The 18,629-nt window shown below is 50.0% G+C and overlaps 2 protein-coding genes across 5 annotated transcripts in view; both read left to right on the top strand.

The window, feature by feature from the left end:
- The window catches only part of SEZ6 (seizure related 6 homolog), a 56,947-nt gene extending 55,084 nt beyond the window's left edge, over positions 1–1,863 (top strand). Inside the window, exons 14-17 of one of the 4 annotated variants that reach the window (XM_049771433.1) lie at positions 140–178; positions 414–531; positions 616–718; positions 892–1,863. In XM_049771433.1, coding sequence (XP_049627390.1) covers positions 140–178; positions 414–531; positions 616–718; positions 892–921 — 290 coding nt within the window. In that variant the 3' untranslated portion in view covers positions 922–1,863. Of the gene's footprint in view, positions 1–139; positions 179–413; positions 532–615; positions 719–875 lie in introns of all 4 variants that reach the window. The other 3 variants (XM_049771425.1, XM_049771450.1, XM_049771440.1) reach the window with 3 other exon arrangements.
- A 5,439-nt stretch (positions 1,864–7,302) lies between these two features.
- The window catches only part of PHF12 (PHD finger protein 12), a 62,662-nt gene continuing 51,335 nt past the window's right edge, over positions 7,303–18,629 (top strand). The window contains exons 1-2 of the mRNA XM_049771405.1: positions 7,303–7,383; positions 7,945–8,126. Of these exons, the coding sequence (XP_049627362.1) occupies positions 7,318–7,383; positions 7,945–8,126 (248 nt within the window). The 5' untranslated portion in view covers positions 7,303–7,317. The remainder of the gene's footprint in view (positions 7,384–7,944; positions 8,127–18,629) is intronic.

Raw genomic sequence — 18,629 nt, 5'->3', positions numbered from 1 at the left:
TCATGCTTCTCTGGGTCTGCTCAGGTCTTTCTGACCTGGTGGCAGCAAGACAAAGGCTGGGGTGGGCTTAACTGGGACATACCTTGCCCTTCAGCCTTTTGGGCTTACCCACTGCCCTTGGCCCCTCCTCTTGTTCCAGCCTCTCTGGATGGGTTCTACAATGGCCGCAGCCTGGATGGTGAGCCCCCATGCCTAGGGCCAGGGACGTAATCTCCCGGTCCCTGGTTCTTCTAGCTCACAGGCCCTGGGCTCCCAAAGGAGGGAGGACAGAGAGAGCACAAAGGGAAGGGGTGGCCCAGGACACACAGGGAAAGAGGGTTTTTTCTCTGTACCCAGACTCCTTGCAGAAAGTGGGAAAGACGTGGGCTCCTGGTGACAGGGACCTCTACCCCAGTGCCCCCTTCTGTTTTCAGTTGCCAAGGCACCTGCTGCCTCTAGCACTCTGGATGCTGCTCACATTGCTGCTGCCATCTTCCTGCCACTGGTGGCAATGACACTCTTGGTGGGAGGTTTGTACCTTTACTTCTCCAGGTGAGTCTGGTTCTCACACACACCTTCCTATCTAGTTGACCTGCCTCACTCCAGCCCTGCACCCCTAATTTCTCTGCTCCATAGGCTCCAAGGGAAAAGCCCCCTGCAGCTGCCCCATGCACACCCACGTCCCTATGACCGCATCACCGTGGAGTCGGCATTTGACAATCCAACTTATGAGTCTGGAGTAAGTCCCTAGGCCAACTCAGACACCCTCTCTGGGAACAGTTCTGTGGTTCTCTGGGCAGGAACCCTGTGGGTTCATCCCAGCCCACTCACTGTCCCTTCTTGGGTAGGTGGATGACAGGCTGACAGACTTTCTACAAGTTTCCAACTCCCAGCAGTCTCTTTCCTTTGCAGGAGACGAGAGAATATGAAGTCTCCATCTAGCTGGGGTGGCCAGAATGGCCAGAGTTCCCAGCCTCCTGCTCTTCCGCTGCCTCCTGTACATACCACTGGGGAAGAGATGCCACCAACCCCCATGGAGCCGTGCCCGTCCACACCTGCAGTGCCCTCTAAGGCCTGTGCTCTTGGATACCAGGGCCCAAGATAGAACACAGCCAGATTGTGCACATTCACAACCAGCATCCTCCTGCCTCTCCATCACACCCCAACCTCCAACCTGAAATTCATGGTGTGGGGAGTACCTCTTCATGGAATCCTCTCCTGGCTGATGACATTCTGCAGCAGGATTGACAGTAATGGGGACCACACCATGGTGCACCCCATGGCACCATTGCCAGTGGCCACTACTGCTCTCAACAGTGATCTAGGAGCTTGACACCCCCAGTCCTTCCCGCAAAGATCTCTGCTCCTTGCTCCTCATTTTAAGGACCTGGGAACAGACAGTTCTGCCTCCTGCTCCTTTAAGTAGAGTCAATTATTTTAATGGACTCTCAGAGGTTTAGGGCCCCTATATGAAGCTCAGGTTGGGCTTCCCTAGGCACGTATATGCCATTCTTAGGCAGGTTGCTCCCTTCTCTGCTGGCTGCCACCTGCCTCCTGGGCATGAGCCATTTTCTTTGATATCAGAGGGGCTGTTACATTCTCTTTCCCACGAGGTTCTCCACCCACCCCAGCTACTTGCCAGGTTCTACTCCTGGCCAATGTGTTTTGGAATAAGGGATGTGAGCAGGCACAGTTTAGAAAGGAGCAGAGGTCCAAGGAATTTGGCACTGGAGGGAATCAGAAAGTACTCCAAAGCAGTCCAGGAACTAGCTACAGGCCCCATAGAACCTGTAATGTATTATACGGGATGTGGACTCCAACCAGAGAACAATCTTCTATTTCTGTTGTTTCCTTATTAAAAAGGTGTTTTTGAAAAAACATGAATTAGCCCATAAGATGGTGGCTGTCTCAATGGGAAGAGAGGTGGGGGATAAACTGAATGTGGATTTTAAGACCAGGGCCATGCTAGACCAGCCAAGAGATTCCCCACCCCCCAATTTTATCAAAAACAAGTAACATGCATGTGACAGGATCACTGTCCCAACAATGTGAGTATAACAGGGTCTGAGGGATTGTTCAGTGGACTAAGGGCAGGCTTTCCATTCAGGAGGCCCAAGTTTGATCCCTAGAACCTCATACCAAGAGTGACCTTGAGCACTGCTATATATGACCTCAGAACAAAACAAAATGAATAGATACAACAAACAAGGAGCTTGCGGGGGCTAGAAAGATAGCACAGCGGTAGAGTGTTAGCCTTACAAGCAGCCAATACAGGAGGGACAGTGGTTCGAATCCCGGTATCCCATATGGACCCCTGTGCCTGTCAGGAATGATTTCTGAGCACAGAGCCAGGAGTAACCTCGGAGCACCGCAGGGTGTGACCCAAAAACTGAAAGAAAAAAAAAAAGTAAGGAGCTTGCTTTGTACACATTTGACCCTGGTCTGATCCTGAGCACCATAGATGTCCCCCAAACCCCACCCCTACTAGCTGGAGTAATCTCTGAGTACAGAATCAAAAGTGATCCCTGGGGGCCAGAGTGATAGCACAGCAGTAGAGCATTTGCCCTGCACGTGGCTGACCCAGGACGGACCTGGGTTCTATCTCCAGCGTTCCATATGGTCCCCTAAGCCAGGAGCGATTTCTGAGCACATAGCTAGGAGTAACCCCTGAGCATCACTGGGTATGGTCCAAACCCCCCTCAAAAAAAGTGATCCCTGAGCACAGAACCAGGAGTTAGCACTGGATGTGAATCAACAAACTTAGTGTAACAGGTGACAGATGAAAACAGAAGCCCAGGACCAGAGAAATAGTAAAGCAAGTAGGGCACTCATCTTGCACGAAGCCGACCCAAGTTCCATCCTCAGCATCCCAAATGATTCCCAAAACACCACTAGGAGTAATTCCTGAATGCAGAGCCAGGCATTGTTGGGTATGTCCCCAGAATCTCCACCCAAAAAAAGAGAAGCCTAATAACTTCTACCTCAGCAGGTCTAAAATCCCAGGAAGCCAATTGCTCATTCAACTCAAGTGCCTTATTTCCTCCTCTCAACTAGCTCCAGGACTAAAATATTACCCAGGTTCTTCTCAATGCCTCTGTACTGCTACCAAGGCCCAGGAAGATTGATACATTTCCCATTTCCCTCTTCAGTGAGGTTCAGAAAAATAGAACAGATATCAGAAACAAAACCTGATCTGAAACCTGAGGTCTTGGCCTCAAGAAGAATAGGCTGCTCATTGGGGCTGGATTGGTGGCACAAGGCGTAAGGCATCTGCCTTGCCCGCACTAGCCTAGGGACGGACTGCAGTTCGATCCCTCAGTGTCCCATATGGTCCCCCAAGCTAGGAGTGGTTTTTTTTTTTTTGGTTTTTGGGCCACACCCTGTGACGCTCAGGGGTTACTCCTGGCTATGCGCTCAGAAGTTGCTCCTGGCTTCTTGGGGGACCATCTGGGACGCCGGGGGATCGAACCGCGGTCCGTCCTAGGCTAGCGCAGGCAAGGCAGGCACCTTACCTCCAGCGCCACCGCCCGGCCCCTAGGAGTGATTTTTGAGTGAATAGCCGGGAGTAACCCCTGAGCATCACTGGGTGTGGCCCCAAAACAAAAACAAACAAACAAAAAAGAATAGGCTGCCCAGAGCAAGGGCAACAGAATATAGAAGGTTAGTTTCCCTTCTAATAAAATATCTACTTACAGGGGCCAGAGGGATAGTACTGGGCTGCATCACTAGGTATAGCCCGAGGCCTCTGAACACTGCCAGTACCACAGGGCCCAAGATCCTCAGACTCTTATCTTGACCACTAGTCTCACTGGCCAAGAATTGCCAGAAGGGCTCTGGGGCCTCCTGAGTATCATCTGGAAGATGCTGTCCCCCCCCCCCCAAATTCATTTCCATGAGCTCCAGAAAGACTGGCTACTTACTTCCAGTGTTCATTCCCCTGCCCTCTGGAAGCCAACATCTCCCAAGATATGTTTGCCTACCCTTGGCCCACAGCACACACATATTTTTTTGTGTGGTGCCAGGGATTAAATACAAGGTTTCACACATGCAGGGCAAGGGCTCTACTGCTGAGCTATATCCATTCAAAAGGTGTACATGGCTACTTTCCAGGTAAAAGTAACAGGGAAATTGTGGAATGCAGAAGACACATCCCTGATGGAAATCATAGCAACGATTGGCATAATCTGCATCTACAGACTTCCAGTAGAGAGGTGTTGATTGCACATGGTTGCCTACCTTCAGCCTCTGGCACCCTAAAGGATAGAATCCAGTGTTCTTGCAGAGTGCAGTACCTAGATGAACCACAAGAGGTCACTTCTAAAGGTTTATGTATCCCATCTGCCTTCCTTAATCTACCTTACATATCTGGGGCTGTAATTGCCAAGGTGACAACCAACTCCAGGTCCCTCTGAGATGACCTCAGCCTCTTTAAGTTCCAAGAGGAAGGCGTAAGGAGTGATTCCTTGGTTCCTTGTCAAAAGTAGCATGTTACCCTTCTTAGCCCACTAAAAACTCTTGTCAGCTACACCTAATGTCAATGAGCAGAGCAAAGCAAAGCCTTGCTCATTGTGCATGTGCTCAAGGTTCAATTATCTGTCCCGCTGTTCACGCTGACACAGAAATAGAGTGGGACCCTAAGCACTATTAAGGAGCTAGTCAAAGAAGGCACATGAGGTATCCATTTCTGAGGGCCTAAGATATGAAGTACATACAGTCATAGATCTATCTCCCTTTTGGGGGGTCAAAACCCTGACCCAGGATTGGAGAGCTAGTACAGCAGATAGGACACTTGCCCTACATGCAGCCAACCTGACTTCAATCTCTAGCACTTAATATGGTCTCCCAAGTCTACTAGGAGTGATGCCAGGAGTAACCCCAAGCAGTTTGGGATTAAAATAAAAGCAAAAAATCTTTAACCCAGGACCAGAGAAATAGCTCAATGAGCTTAGCACATACTTTGCACTCAGGAGGGAGGTGTATTATGTGGGCCCCAAACCAAAACTCAAAAAAACTCTCTGATTCATAGCCACTGAGATTTGTTTGCCAAAGCTGACAGAGGACAAAGAACAGAAGCCTAACGTGACATTTCCTCTCTCCACCCCCTATCCAGAACAATACTGTTCATGACCTTAATCATTCTTCCTAGCACCAAGAGAATCGGCAGAAAAGTCCGAGAATAAAAAAAAAAAAAAAAAAAAAAAAAGGCAAAAAAAAGAGAAAAACTAGGAAATGAAGACCACACACTGACACCCTCACCTTATCTACTTCTTCCTCCAAAGAGGAATGATTCACAGGCAATGTTCTGACCCGGGAACCAAGAAATAGCCTTACATCTTTCCATAAGCTCACTAGAAGCGCCAGGAAAATCACTGCTCCTCTCTGTTCATCAGCAAGTCTGAACATTAATACCGAAAGTCCCCAAGCCCTATAGAATTTTATGTCTCTGAGAATACTCCAGTTTACCTTAACATCAAAAGTGAGCCGGACATAATGGTAACAACTAAACACCAGTAACAACTGGTAACAGTCACAACTCAACGCCTTAAAGTTTGACACATGTACCTCCCCTACAACGAGGCAAAGAAAACGGGTTATCACCGCAGGCAAAATACCAAAGAGGAGCTGAAGGACCCGCCCAGAAGGCGAGACGAGCCCTTCAAACTACAAATCCCATGGTGCACTTCGGCAGCTCGCAAAAGGATTCCTTCCGGGCAGGCCAAAAAAAAAAAAAAATCTCTCGCCCGAATTCGTCCGTCCGTCGCACGAACGACCACAACTCCCATAATGCATCCGAATCATCGCGACATTTGCTCCCAGGATGCAACGCGTTCTCGTTCGATTCGGACAGCTCCCGCTCCCTTCCCCTCCCCCCTCGCTTTGGGAATTGAAAACTGGGACTTGAAGTCCGCTACGGGCAGTTAGTCAGCTAGCTTGGGCGTTGTCAGCATGACCAACTTCTTGGCTCCCTCTTAATTGAGCGGTTCTCGGGGACGCCGAGGTAGAGAAGGCAGCCTAGAGCAGGCGACCGTCCTATAGTAAAACAGAGACGGTCAGGCTATGTCTAATGATCGCAAAAGGAAGCAGGAACTGTAGCTAGCAGCAAAAGCACCGTGGTTATTTTGTTTTCCCTCGTCGCAATGGCTTCAATTTACTAATATGGCGGCTGGGCAAGCCACACCTAACTCTGGAACGACACAGTGCTATATACAGCATCCCTCTGAGTACTGCTGTCCCCGACAGCCTTCCAGCTCTAGTCCACAACCACCACCCTCGCTCCTTCGTGCTCAGGCCTGAGGACTCCAAGGACATGGCAGCCTTTCTCCCGTTACCAAAATGGCGAAACCAGCAGCGTTCTTGGGAGGGCCCTGGCGATGACACCAATACGCCTGCGCCGGACTCGGCTCTGTGAACGCGCCGGGGCGGGAGGGGAGGGCGGGGGGAGCGAGCCACCACGCCTGCGCGGGAACAGCTCTCGCTCCGCACACAAACACCCCGGGAGGAAGCGTCTCCGCGCGACTGCGGCTGCGCCGTGACCTTTAGGCGCGCCTCCGGGCGCCTGCGTGACCCCTCAGGGCCCGCCTTGTCGTTTTACTGCGCAGGCGCACGGCGGGAAGGCGGGGCTCCGGCGCTCCAGACGAATGCCAGCGCGGCTGCGCGCTGGGGGGTAGGCCCCGACGGCGCCTGCGCGAGAGCCCCGCCGCCGGCTGTCACTGCGGTTGCGCGCGCCGAGCGGCGATCCCGGGGCGCCTGCGCGGGTGGCTTTGCGGGCGCTCGCGGTAAGTTTGCGCCAAGTGCGCGGCAGCCGGGACGCAGACGGCGGCGGCGGCGAGAGGCGGAGCCCGGGGACCACCCCCCAGCACCCTCCCTCCCCCCCAGTCACCTCACGTACCACCACCTCACCTAACCCCTCGCCCCCACCTCCGGGCCCCCCGGCCCGGCCCAGCCCAGCCCCGGGATGGCAGCGCCCACCAGCCCGCCCGGCCGGACCAGCGAGCGGCGGCGCCGGCCCTAGCCTCGGGACTAGGCCCCGCCGAGGCCCGACCGTGGCCCGCCCCGGAGCCGGACCCTCCACCGTGCCGTCGGCCCAGCCAGCCAGCTCGCCAGCCGCCGGTGGGGGACCGAGGGGCCGCTCCCCCGCCTCGCGATCGGCGGAGAGGACGCTGCCGTCCCGGGGGCCGGGGGCCGGGGGGTGGGGGGGAGCCCGGCCGAGGACGTCGCAGCCCGTGCCGAGGAAGAAGAGGAGGCAGCGGGGCCCGGGGCGCCCCCTGCCCCCGCCACCCCCTCCCCCCGGGGCTGGGGGGGCCGGAGCCGAGCGCGCCCAGCCCGGGCGGTGGATGAATGTGGGAGAAAATGGAGACCAAGACGATCGTGTACGACTTGGACACGTCGGGGGGGCTGATGGAGGTAAGAGCGGCCGGGCCCCCCACAAAGCCGGGGGAGGGGGTTCGCTTCGCCCGCCCTTCTGTGCAATTCGGGGCTCTGCTGAGCCCAACCTTCGCGGACGTTTCTGCACCAACACAGATTCCCTCCACCGAGGCACCCCCGGCCCTCTCCGCCTCCCATCTCCTTTTGCACCGGCGGGGCCTCCCCACCCCCTTCTCCCCGGCCCCTTTGTGCTTTTCCCCCGGCACGGCCCGGGTGGGGACCCGGGCTTCAGGCCTCTTCTCCAGGCCTGACTTTGGAGTCCCCCCCACTGTCCATACAAGGAAGTGGTGGAGCAGGGAACCGTTCGCGCACCCTCTCCCCATCCCTCCTGGGGGTGCGCGCCGAGCCCGGACCGCGGCTAGGAATGGGGGGCTCCTTGCCCAGGCTCCCGGGGCAGAGGGGTTCGGGGCCCTCACCAGCCCGGCTGCGAGTGAGGAAGGACAAAAGCGGGCAGAAGGGTTTCTGCGACGGCCGAGCCCCGCCGGGGCGCTCCCCCACCCCACCCCCGTGCGCACACACGCCGCTTGTCTGTGTGTGCAGCAAATCCAAGCTCTGCTGGCTCCCCCCAAGACCGATGAGGCCGAGAAGCGGAGTCGGAAGCCCGAGAAGGAGCCCCGGAGAAGCGGCCGGGCCACCAACCACGACAGCTGCGATAGCTGCAAGGAAGGCGGGGATCTCCTGTGCTGCGACCACTGCCCGGCCGCCTTCCACCTCCAGTGCTGGTAAGGCCGGGGGCGCCCCCAGCCCCCGGGCAGCCCCTCGTCGGCGCATTCCTTCACCCGGCCTACCCCGAGCTAGCCAGCCGGAATAACGGGCGCTTGCAGCCGCTAGCTGACTTGCTGCAGCGGCTGGGGCGAGCGCCTCCCCGCCCCCAGGTGTCTGCTGGGATCCGGCCGTTTGGGGGGAGGAGCGGCGGGGGGCCTGGACCCCCGGGTGCGGTGGGGAGGGGAAGCGAGGGAAGGAGCCCCCTCGGGGACTGGAAGTCGCTGGGGAGACGGGACCGAGCCGACTGGGCCCGGCCCGCGGTGGCGGTGGCGGGGGAGGAAGGGGAGGAGCTCCGGGCTCGGGGCCGCGCGCCCGCCCGCCCGCCCGCCGCCCTCGGCTTGCTGCCCCGCCGGGCTCCTCCGCGGGTGGGTGCGCGCAGCCCGGGGCCCAGCCTGCGCCGTCCAGCGCCCGGCCGAAGCGTGGGGCCGGGGTGGAGGCCGCGGGCTCGGCGGCGTGGGGCGCCGGAGGAGCGCGCGAGGGCGTCTCTCGAGTCCTCCCCTCTGCCGTTCTGTTTACAATATGGCGACCTGCCTTTAAATTATATTTTTATTCTCAGCGCCATTTTGGCTGCATATATGATTTGCGAACGCCTCTCGGGGGACGGGGAGCCCCGGAGCCCTCGATGCAGGAGCGCGTCGGAGGCCGGGGCCCGGAGCTCGCCGCCTGGGTCCCTTTCTCTGCCTCCCGCTTGCCCCCTGTTGCCTCTCGGAGCTGGCCTCCCGCTTTCCTCTCCTCTCCTCCCCTCCCCGCTCCTCCCCTCCCCGCGCTGCCGCCTCTTAGGAAATCGGGCCGGGTTAGACAATTAAAATTGCCCTTGGGCGCTGATTTCCCTCCTCCGAACTGGCTCGTCTAAGCCTTCGCTGCGAAATTCTTCGCTGCCGGGGCCGGATTGTGTGGCGTGGCTCCGCGAAGACATATATTTAAGAAGTGCAGGGCCCGGAGAGATAGCACAGCGGTGTTTGCCTTGCAAGCAGCCGATCCAGGACCAAAGGTGGTTGGTTCGAATCCCGGTGTCCCATATGGTCCCCTGAGCCTGCCAGGAGCTATTTCTGAGCAGACAGCCAGGAGTAACCCCTGAGCACCGCCGGGTGTGACCCAAAAAACCAAAAAAAAAAAAAAAAAAAAAAAAAAAGAAGTGCAGAGCTGGAAAGCTGGGCGCTTCCTTCTCCCCCTCTCCACCACCTCTTCTCGCTAAACGCGAGAGGCCAAAGACTGGAAGAGAGAACTGGGAGGGACCTGAGCGAGTTGATCGCCCCGCTGCTTTATCCTCCTCAGCAGCAGCTCAACCCTGAGCAATCCGGTCCCGAAGAATCTAAACTCCAGCTTCTGCCTAGGCGGGAATTCATCTCTGTCCTCAACAACAACAACAAGAAAACCCCACTTGGGCTCAGTTGGTGTTTTGTTCTGACGGGTCTTGGTTGGTTCAGCAACAGTTGACTTAGGCAGGCCTTTCAGATAGGATGAGGGACGGACTGGAGAAAGGAGAGAGGACACTTCTGTTTGTTCCCACCCTTTTTTGTCTGTTTGATGGGGGGTTTGGGTCCTCTGTTCCAGAGGAAAATTTAATATTCCTGAAACTTGACACAGTTCTATTCATATCAGTTTATGGAATAGTGCCTATTGTGTATTTGTACTAATTGCAGATTTTGGAATACTGGAGACAAATGACTGATACAGGGCAAATTAAATCTGTGATCAGAAGTTATGTAGGAAGCTCCCATTACTGTTCCCAAGATACTTTTGCCCAAGAGAACTATTCATCTGGTTTGTAATGTTGAAGGACAAAATTATTATCCTGGGGGGCTGGAGACGTAGCATTTGCCTTGCATGCAGGAGGTTCGAATCCCGGCATCCCATATGGTCCCCAGAGACTGACAGGAGCTATTGCTGAGCGTAGAGCCAGTGCTCAGGGGTGTGTGACACACACCCCCCCCCCAGATTATTATCCTAGGCCAAAGGTGGGTAGGTGCTTGCCCTTGAACTCACCCCCCCCCCCCAGGTCTATCACCTGCATCCCATATGGTTCCCTCCTTAAACACTATCTAAGTGCAGAGCCAGGAAAAAAACCATGAGCATCGCCAGGTGTGGCCCTAGAAAAAAATTATCCTAAAGGAAGCTTTGCTGCAAGCTTTAAAACTTTTATTATGGGGCCGGGCGGTGGCGCTCGAGGTAAGGTGCCTGCCTTACCTGCGCTAGCCTAGGAGACGGACCGCGGTTCGATCCCCCGGCGTCCCATATGGTCCCCCAAGCCAGGAGCGACTTCTGAGCGCATAGCCAGGAGTAACCCCTGAGCGTCACCGGGTGTGGCCCAAAAACCAAAAAAAAAAAAAAAAATTTTATTATGAGGTGACTAACAGTGTCTATGCTTTAGTTTTTGTTTCCTATAAGATGTAATTCACCTGGAGACAGTTTCTTAGCTAAGTTTCCTGTGTATTCTTTTGTTTTTCTTTGTTTGGGGGCCACTCCTGGCTCTGTGCTCAGGGATCACTCCTGGCCAGTTTGAGGGAGCATACAGGGGGCCAAGAACAGAACTCGGTCCACAGTGTGCAAAGCAAGTGCTCTGCCCACACTGTACTATTACTCAGGCCCCTCCTGTGCATTTTTAAGTGTGGAAGAGATTGGTGCTTGGATATTTTGTGTTGCTTACTAGTTACTCCCAGTGGCTTGCATTTTTAATGTGGTTTGATACATGTACTACGTTTGTATTGTAAGCTTCTTGGTTTTAAATGTGGGTTAATAGTTTACCTTTAGGATGAAGTTAGTATTAAACAAGAATATACGTTTTGGGGCCAGAGAGATAGCATGGAGGTAGGGCGTTTGCCTTGCATGCAGAAGGGCAGTGGTTTGAGTCCGGCATCCCGTATGTTCCCCCGAGCCTGCCAGAGGCAATTTCTGAGCATAGAACCAGGAGTGACCCCTGAGCACTGCAGGGTGTGACCCAAAAACAAAAGAAGAATTATTATTTACGTGTTGAGTGGGAATTTTGAAAGCTTTTTGTTATCTATGGTCTCATTTTTTAATGAAGCAAACTATTTATTGGAAATTTGAAGCATACAAGAATCAGTGGGTTTTGCCTGAGATTGGGCCACTGAATCTTTTAATTGGATGAGTCTATATCTTGTCAAATTGTAATTAATAGTTTCCACTTTAGTTGGAAGGAAGAAGAGAGGAGAGGGACTTTTAGCTGTTGGTGCTTTTCAGGCTTGCCCAATAATGTTTTTCATTGATGGGGGGGGGGGTCCATGAATTAGAACTGGTAATCAGAGATTTAAGAGTCCTAGTAAACGAGCTTGTTTGACACCTCCAGTTTCCTCTGAAGATACCAGTACTGAATATATCGATTTCACCAAGTTATTACAAATCACAAAATGTTCTGAATATTGATATAAGGCAAGAAGCCTTCTTCTTTTTAATTTTTTTTTTTTTTTTCGGTTTTTGGATCACACCCGGCAGCACTCAGGGGTTACTCATGGCTCTATACTCGGAAATCGCTCCTGCCAGGCTCAGGGGACCATATGGGATGCTGGGATTCGAACGACCAACCTTCTGCATGCAAGGCAAGCGCCTTAACCTCCATGCTGTCTCTCCGACCCCAGGAAGCCTTCTTTATAGTGGTATTTACCCTGCTTTTCCTTTCTCCTGTGACACGTTTTCCAATAATAAATGATAAAGTACTTCATTAACTATTAGCTCAACCAAGATATGTAGGGCAAACAGCTAATGTCTCAGAAAAATTTGATTCCTGGGTGTTCCCATGTTTATTTGTACTGTTACTGCTTATTTGTGTTGTATAGGAGCTAGGTTAGGAAGTACAGCTCTCATTTTCATTTGCTTCCTTTTTTCTTTTTTTTTCTTTTTGGGCCACACTCGGCAGCACTCAGGGGTCACTCCTGGCTCAACATTCAGAAATCATTGCTGGCAGGTTAGGGGGACAATAAGGGGTGCCAGAACAGAACCTGGGTCCGTCCACCCCAGGTCAGCCGTGTGCAAGATAAACACCCTGCCTCTGGGCTTTGGCTCTGGCCCCTCTTTCTTTTTTTTAAAGGTTAGTAGTGGTATTTTTCCTCCAGTGTGAAATGTACAGGAGATAGATTTTGCTATGTTGTGAGTCCACCAAAGCTCTGAGACCATTCTTTTTCTGTTTAGTGTGCCTTGCTTACTTGCCTCACAGTGAACGGGATCTAGTAAAATGTTCCAGAAGTGATTCTATGCAAACTTTACCTCCTGGGCTTAGTGACTTAGCCATAACCACAGGGGATCTTCTAAGATAAACTTCTGGAGGAAATGACTGGTCACATAAGCTGTTTTAATTGTCTTGTCTTTTCTCAGGGGCCAGTGCTTTGTAGGAGGAACAGCCATTTCTTCCCAATTAAACTAGGAGCCCTATTTCTGGATTTCTATAATGATCCTCAGGTCCGGGCATCAATTGTCCCATGCATAGTACCATGATCTTATTGATGGATTAAATTTGAGGTGCTGTGTCTTTATTTGTAACAATGTGATTATTTTGTCCAATTTAAACAGTTGTGTTAGTTATTTGGAGTGGTGGTGGTAGAATTTACTAAACTTACTCTAGAGAATTGGGAAGAGATTTGTGTGTGTGTGTGTGTGTGTGTGTGTGTGTGTGTGTGTGTGTGTGTGTGTGGTTTTTGGGTCACACTCGGCAGTGCTCAGGGGTTTTCCTGGCTCCGTGCTTAGAAATTGCTCCTGGCAGGCACGGGGGACTATATGGGACTCCGGGATTCTAACCGATGACCTTCTGCATGAAAGGTCACACGCCTTACCTCCATGCTATTTCTCCAGCCCCCCAAAAAAATTTTTTAAAGTGTTCCCTGGTGTACCTGACCATCGTGATTCATGCTATAAGTTGAGCTTTCTGAAAATGCTGCTTTCCACAAGCTGGTCCTTAAAAAAATACTACTTTTGGGGGTCATTAGAGTGGTACTAAGGATCACTTTCAACTGGGGAATTGCTCCTGGTGATAAACAAGGGACTGACTATACAGTGCCAGGGAATGAAACCAGAACCTCCTGCATGCAAGGCAGGAACATGCAAAGCCTTCATCCCAGCCTGGAAAATTAGTGAGGGACCTGGCTAGGAACTGGAGGATTTCCTCTGATTGCTTTCTCGTTGCATTTTGCTCCAGACTGAAAGACCAAAATGGTGTGACTGAGAAGTGAATCTACCTCAGCATGGTCGTTTCCCGCCGTCAGACAGATTTCTGTAGCATTTGCCTCCGCATGTTATATTTGGAATTGTTGGCCGGCTTTCCTCTCTGGTGTTGGCAGCAAGATCCAAAATGGGGTTTTCGAAGAATGAGAGTAAAAAGGTCTCTGAGCATAGGCAAAGACTAAACTCAGCTTGCAGTTTTGCATATTTAATTTAGTGAGTCATAACAATAAAGGTAAACATACATACAGGGACAGGAGCAATGATGCAATGGGTAGGGCATTAGCCTTACATGTGCCCGACCCAGTTTTGATCCCCAGAAACCCGTATGGTCCCCCAGTCCTGCCAGGAGTGATTTCTAAGCCAGAGCCAGGAGTAACCCCTGAGTACTGCCAGGTGTGGCCCAAAAACAAAACAAAAAATAACTGGTTTCACACATAAAGAAGAAAACTATCATAAGGAAAATCTTTATCATTTGACGTTTCAAATAATTGATTTGTCTTATTTTGGGTTTAGCTTAGCTTTAGAATAATATTGGGCAAGTGGTTAAATAAATTGGTTTATTTTGACTGTGAATCTGTATATCTGACGTAAGACTTGGAAGAATGATTCTGAAGAATTAGATGTGACAGCATCTGGACTCCCTCTCCTAACCATACCCCTCAATAGTAAATGAGACAACAGTAAAGAAGTCTAGGGAGCAGATAGATAGTACTGAGGATAGGCTATTTCTCTTAACACACGAGTAAGCTGAGTTCATTTCATGTTGCCCCATATGATCCTTTGAGATCTGCCAGGCGTGATCCCTGTACTTTGAGCCAGGAATGATCCCTGAGGTTTTGCATTTGTTGTGTTACATTGGAATCTGTGTGTCTGGTATTTTAAATGGTTCATTCAAATTGGAAGGAAGATTTACATACTTGCATGCTTTATAAACTTACATGGGTCTTAATTCTTTGTTTTGTTTCTCTATTTTAAGTGAGTTTTTTTTTTGTTTTGTTTTGTTTTGTTTTTGCTGAAGGATGCTGGAGATTGATCCAGGATTCTCAATATGCAAAAAAAATATGCACTCTAGTCTAGCTCTTTGCTTGGTGAAAATGACTCATATGAGATGAGTGTTTTAGTTCAAAGATATAAAATAGTTACTCTCTAAGAATATAATAATATTTGAGGGTCTGAAGTGGTAATTCCAATGATAGAGTGCATGCTTCAGCATACCAGAAACTAGGGTTCATTTCCTAGTGTTACATAGTTCCCAATTCACTGCCTGGTGTGGGCCAAGACAAAAAAAAAAAATTTGAATGATATTTGTTGTGAATTATTGCTTACAAAATATTTTTGACCCAATGGCTTTGGCTAAGAAAAGAGGTTTTGAAGTCGGTGATAGTACAACAGGTACTTGCCTTAAACACAGCTGACTCAGGTTCAATCTTCAGCATCCTATATGGTCTTTCACACCCCATCAGAAGTGATTCCTAAGCAAGGAGTAACTCCTCTGAGCACCAGGTGTAGCCCAAAAACTAACAACAACAACAACAAAGATTTCAAAAATATGGGTGGAAAGGAGATAACAGTTTTGTGTAATTATGGGAAGTATTACTATTGAGAAATGATTAATTTGGGATTTGTAAAAAAAAAAATGACTATACTCAGTGAAAGATGGGCTGCAGTTATAGTCTAATCAATTTTATGCAGCTTCTAAAGGCTTTGAAAGTACTTTATACCATCAACTAGTATTTTAGAACCATTTTTGGCCTTTAAAAATAGTGTAGGAAAAATAAATAAATAAATAAATAAATAAAAATAAATATAGTGTGTAGGAAGCAGATAGATGGTACAAAATAGATCAGATGCTTGCCTTCCATGCAGCCCAAAGCAGTTCAGTCCCCATCACCACTTGTTGTCAGATGTGATCCTTGAGTACTGAACCAGGAATGATCTGAGCACTGCCAAGTATGACCCCAACACCCAAAAATAGAAAGGGAGAAGGCCAGAGAGAGAGCACAGCGATAGGGCATTTGCCTTGCACACAGAAGGATGGTGGTTCAAATTTCGGTGTCCCATATGGTTCCCCCCTGTGCCTGCCAGGAGCGATTTCTGAGCGTAGAGCCAGGAGTAACCCCTGCGGCGCTACGGGTGTGACCCAAAAACCAAATAAATAAATAAAAGGGGGTAGCAGGTTAATACTTGCCATACATGCAGCTAACTTACATATAGTTTCCTAGCATAGAACCAGGAATAAATCTTAAAAGGCGTGGCCCAGATTTTTTTTAGAAAGTGTGCAGGACCGCAGAAATAGTACAGGGGTGCTTACCTTGCATGTGACTGACTCCTCAGCACCAGATGAACCTTGAACAGTTAAGAGATCCCTGAGCATACTTGGTAGCGCCACAGCAACCCCCAACACCAAATAGTTTATGTATCTTTCACATGCAAATTTTCATATGCTGGGGACAGCACCGCACCCAACAATATTCAGGCTTACTCCTTGCATTCATGGATTACTACTTGGTGGGCTCAGGAGACCACATGGGGTGCTGGGGATTCAACCCAGGTTAGTTGAGAACTAGGCAAACCCGTACCCTTTAGTGTCTCTTCTTAGAATTCTCTTAGAATTTTTTATAAGACCAAATTACAAAAATAAAAGACATAATATCCAATTTAACCCCAGAGTTTTCAAATAAGATCTAAAACCTGGGGCTGGTGAGGTGGCGCTAGAGGTAAGGTGTCTGCCTTGCAAGCGCTAGCCAAGGAAGGACCACGGTTGGATACCCGGCGTCCCATATGGTCCCCCCAAGCCAGGAGCAATTTCTGAGCGCTTAGTCAGGAGTAACCCCTGAGCATCAAAAGGGTGTGGCCCCAAAAACTAAAAAAAAAAAAAAAAAAAAAAAGATCTAAAACCTTCAGTGAGTTTTCAAGATTTGTTTGTTTGTTTGGCCACACCCAGTGATGCTCAGGAACCACTCCTGGCTATGCGCTCAGAAAGTCACTCCTGACTTGGGGGACCATATGGGATGCCGGGGATCGAGTCTTGGTACGTCTTAGTCTAGCGCGCACAAGGCAGACAAATGCTTTACCACTTGCGCCACCACTCCGGCCCCAGTTTTCAAGATTTTTATCTTTGTAGAGCTTATCAATACTTCATTCTTTTATATGGTTAAACTTTTGTTACTGTTCCAGATATGACCACCATATTTTGTAAGTCCATTTATCAGTTGATGTGTATTTTGAGTTTTGTGCCTTTTTGTGTCATTGTAGGAGCTGTACCCAATGATATTGGGGGTGTGGAGTGAAATATGATGCCAGGAATCAAGACCAGTGCCTGACATAATGAGGCATTTGCTCTACCACTAGAGAAAATATGACTCTAGTTCCTAAGTTTCCACTTTTTGTTGTCGTTAATTATTTTGTAAAATACTTTCAAGGGGGCAGAGCAGTGGCGCAAGCACTAGGGTGTTTGCCTTGCACACACTAACCTAGAATGGACCTTGGTTCGATCCCCTGGTGTCTCGTATGGTCCCCCAAGCCAGGAGCAATTTCTGAGCGCTTTGCCAGAAGTAACCCCTGAGCACTGGGTGTGGCCCAAAAAGCAAAAAAAAAAAAAAAAAAAAATTATTTTTTTAAAGGGTTTTGGGGCTGGAGAGATAGCACAGTGGAAGGCATTTGCCTTGCATGTGGCCGGCCCAGGATGGACGCGGTTGGTTCTTGGCATCCCATATGGTCCCCTAGCTTGCCAAGAGTAATTTCTAAGCACAGAGCCAGGAGGAAACTCTGAGCATCGCTGGGTGTGGTCCAAAAATCAATCAGTTAATAAATAAACTGAAAAAAATTTCAGGATTTTGTATCAACATGTTTTCATTTCTCTTAAATGTGTACCTAGTAATCGAATCCCTGGGTCATATTAACCTTTGACATTTAAACCATTAAAGATACATACCTGGGGCTGGAGTGGTAGCACAGTGGCTGATAGGGCATCTGTCTTGCACGCAGCTGACCTTGGCATCCCATATGGTCCCCCTAGCCAGGCACGATTTCTGAGCACAGATCCAGGAGTAACCCCTGAGTGTTGCTGGGTGTGCCCCCCCCAATAAAATAATAAAGATGTTTACCTTTAACTTTAAAGACCTGTTGGAATGTTTTCCAAAGTGACTGCATCAATTTTTTTTTCCAATCAGCAATTTGTGAGGATCTCTATTTTTGCAAGTGTTCATCCGTGCTTTTTGTCTTGTCGTCTTGGCTTAAAAACATTTCATAGTGCTGGCTGCCGGAGGGGTTAAAAAAATACCATCTTTGTGCCGGTGAGATAGCATGGAGGTAAGGCGTTTGCCCTCCATGCAGAAGGATGGTGGTTTGAATCCTGGCATCCCATATGGTCCCCTGTGCCTGCCAGAGGTGATTTCTAAGCCTAGAGCCAGGAGTAACCCCTGAGCACTGCCGGGTATGACCCAAAAAACAAACAAACAAAACAAAAAAAACATTAAAAAAATACCATCTCGGAGCCCGGAGAGATAGCACAGCGGCTTTTGCCTCGCAAGCAGCCGATCCAGGACCAAAGGTGGTTGGTTTGAATCCCAGTGTCCCATATGGTCCCCCGTGCCTGCCAGGAGCTATTTCTGAGCAGACAGCCAGGAGTAACCCCTGAGCACCCGTGGGGTGTGGCCCAAAAACAAACAAAAAAATACCATCTCATAGAGGCTGGGAATGTAAATGTCGCTCAGTGGTAGAACATTTGGCTTGATATGTGTGAGTCCCTGAATTTGACTCCTGGAACTGAGCCCTACCCCTTCAATTTCTTTGTTTTATTTTGTTTGGGGACCATACCCAGTGGTGTCCAGGGCTTTCTACTGCCACTGGGATCACTCCCAGCAGGGCTTGAAGAACTTTATAGGATGCTAGATATCACAACCAGTTTGGCCTTGTGCAAGGCAAGTGTCTTCTTGCCTGCTTTACTATCTCTTTACTACCCTGCCCCTACCACCACCACCACCACCCCCCATTAAAAGTAAATCCTTAATAGACGTGAAGGAGCAGATCCTGAGCAATAGTACAGCAAAGGCAGTTTTACCTTGTATGCAGCTGACATGGGGTTAATCCTTGACATCCCTTATGGTCCCCCCAAACCCTGCCACCTCTAGGTATGGCCCCAAAATAACAACAACAACAACAAAATAGGCTTTTATTGCCGTTTTGATTTGTTTTAACCTGATAGCGTTGATACCTGGAGAAATTTCTTTTTTTTTTTTTTTTTTTTTTTTTTTTTGGTTTTTGGGTCACACCCGGTAACGCTCAGG

The sequence above is a fragment of the Suncus etruscus genome, chromosome 1 (assembly GCF_024139225.1).
Source record: "Suncus etruscus isolate mSunEtr1 chromosome 1, mSunEtr1.pri.cur, whole genome shotgun sequence".
In the NCBI taxonomy this organism is placed as follows: domain Eukaryota; kingdom Metazoa; phylum Chordata; class Mammalia; order Eulipotyphla; family Soricidae; genus Suncus; species Suncus etruscus.
The sequence above is the reverse complement of the archived record's forward strand: the minus strand, read 5'-3'. Positions and strand labels throughout refer to the sequence as shown.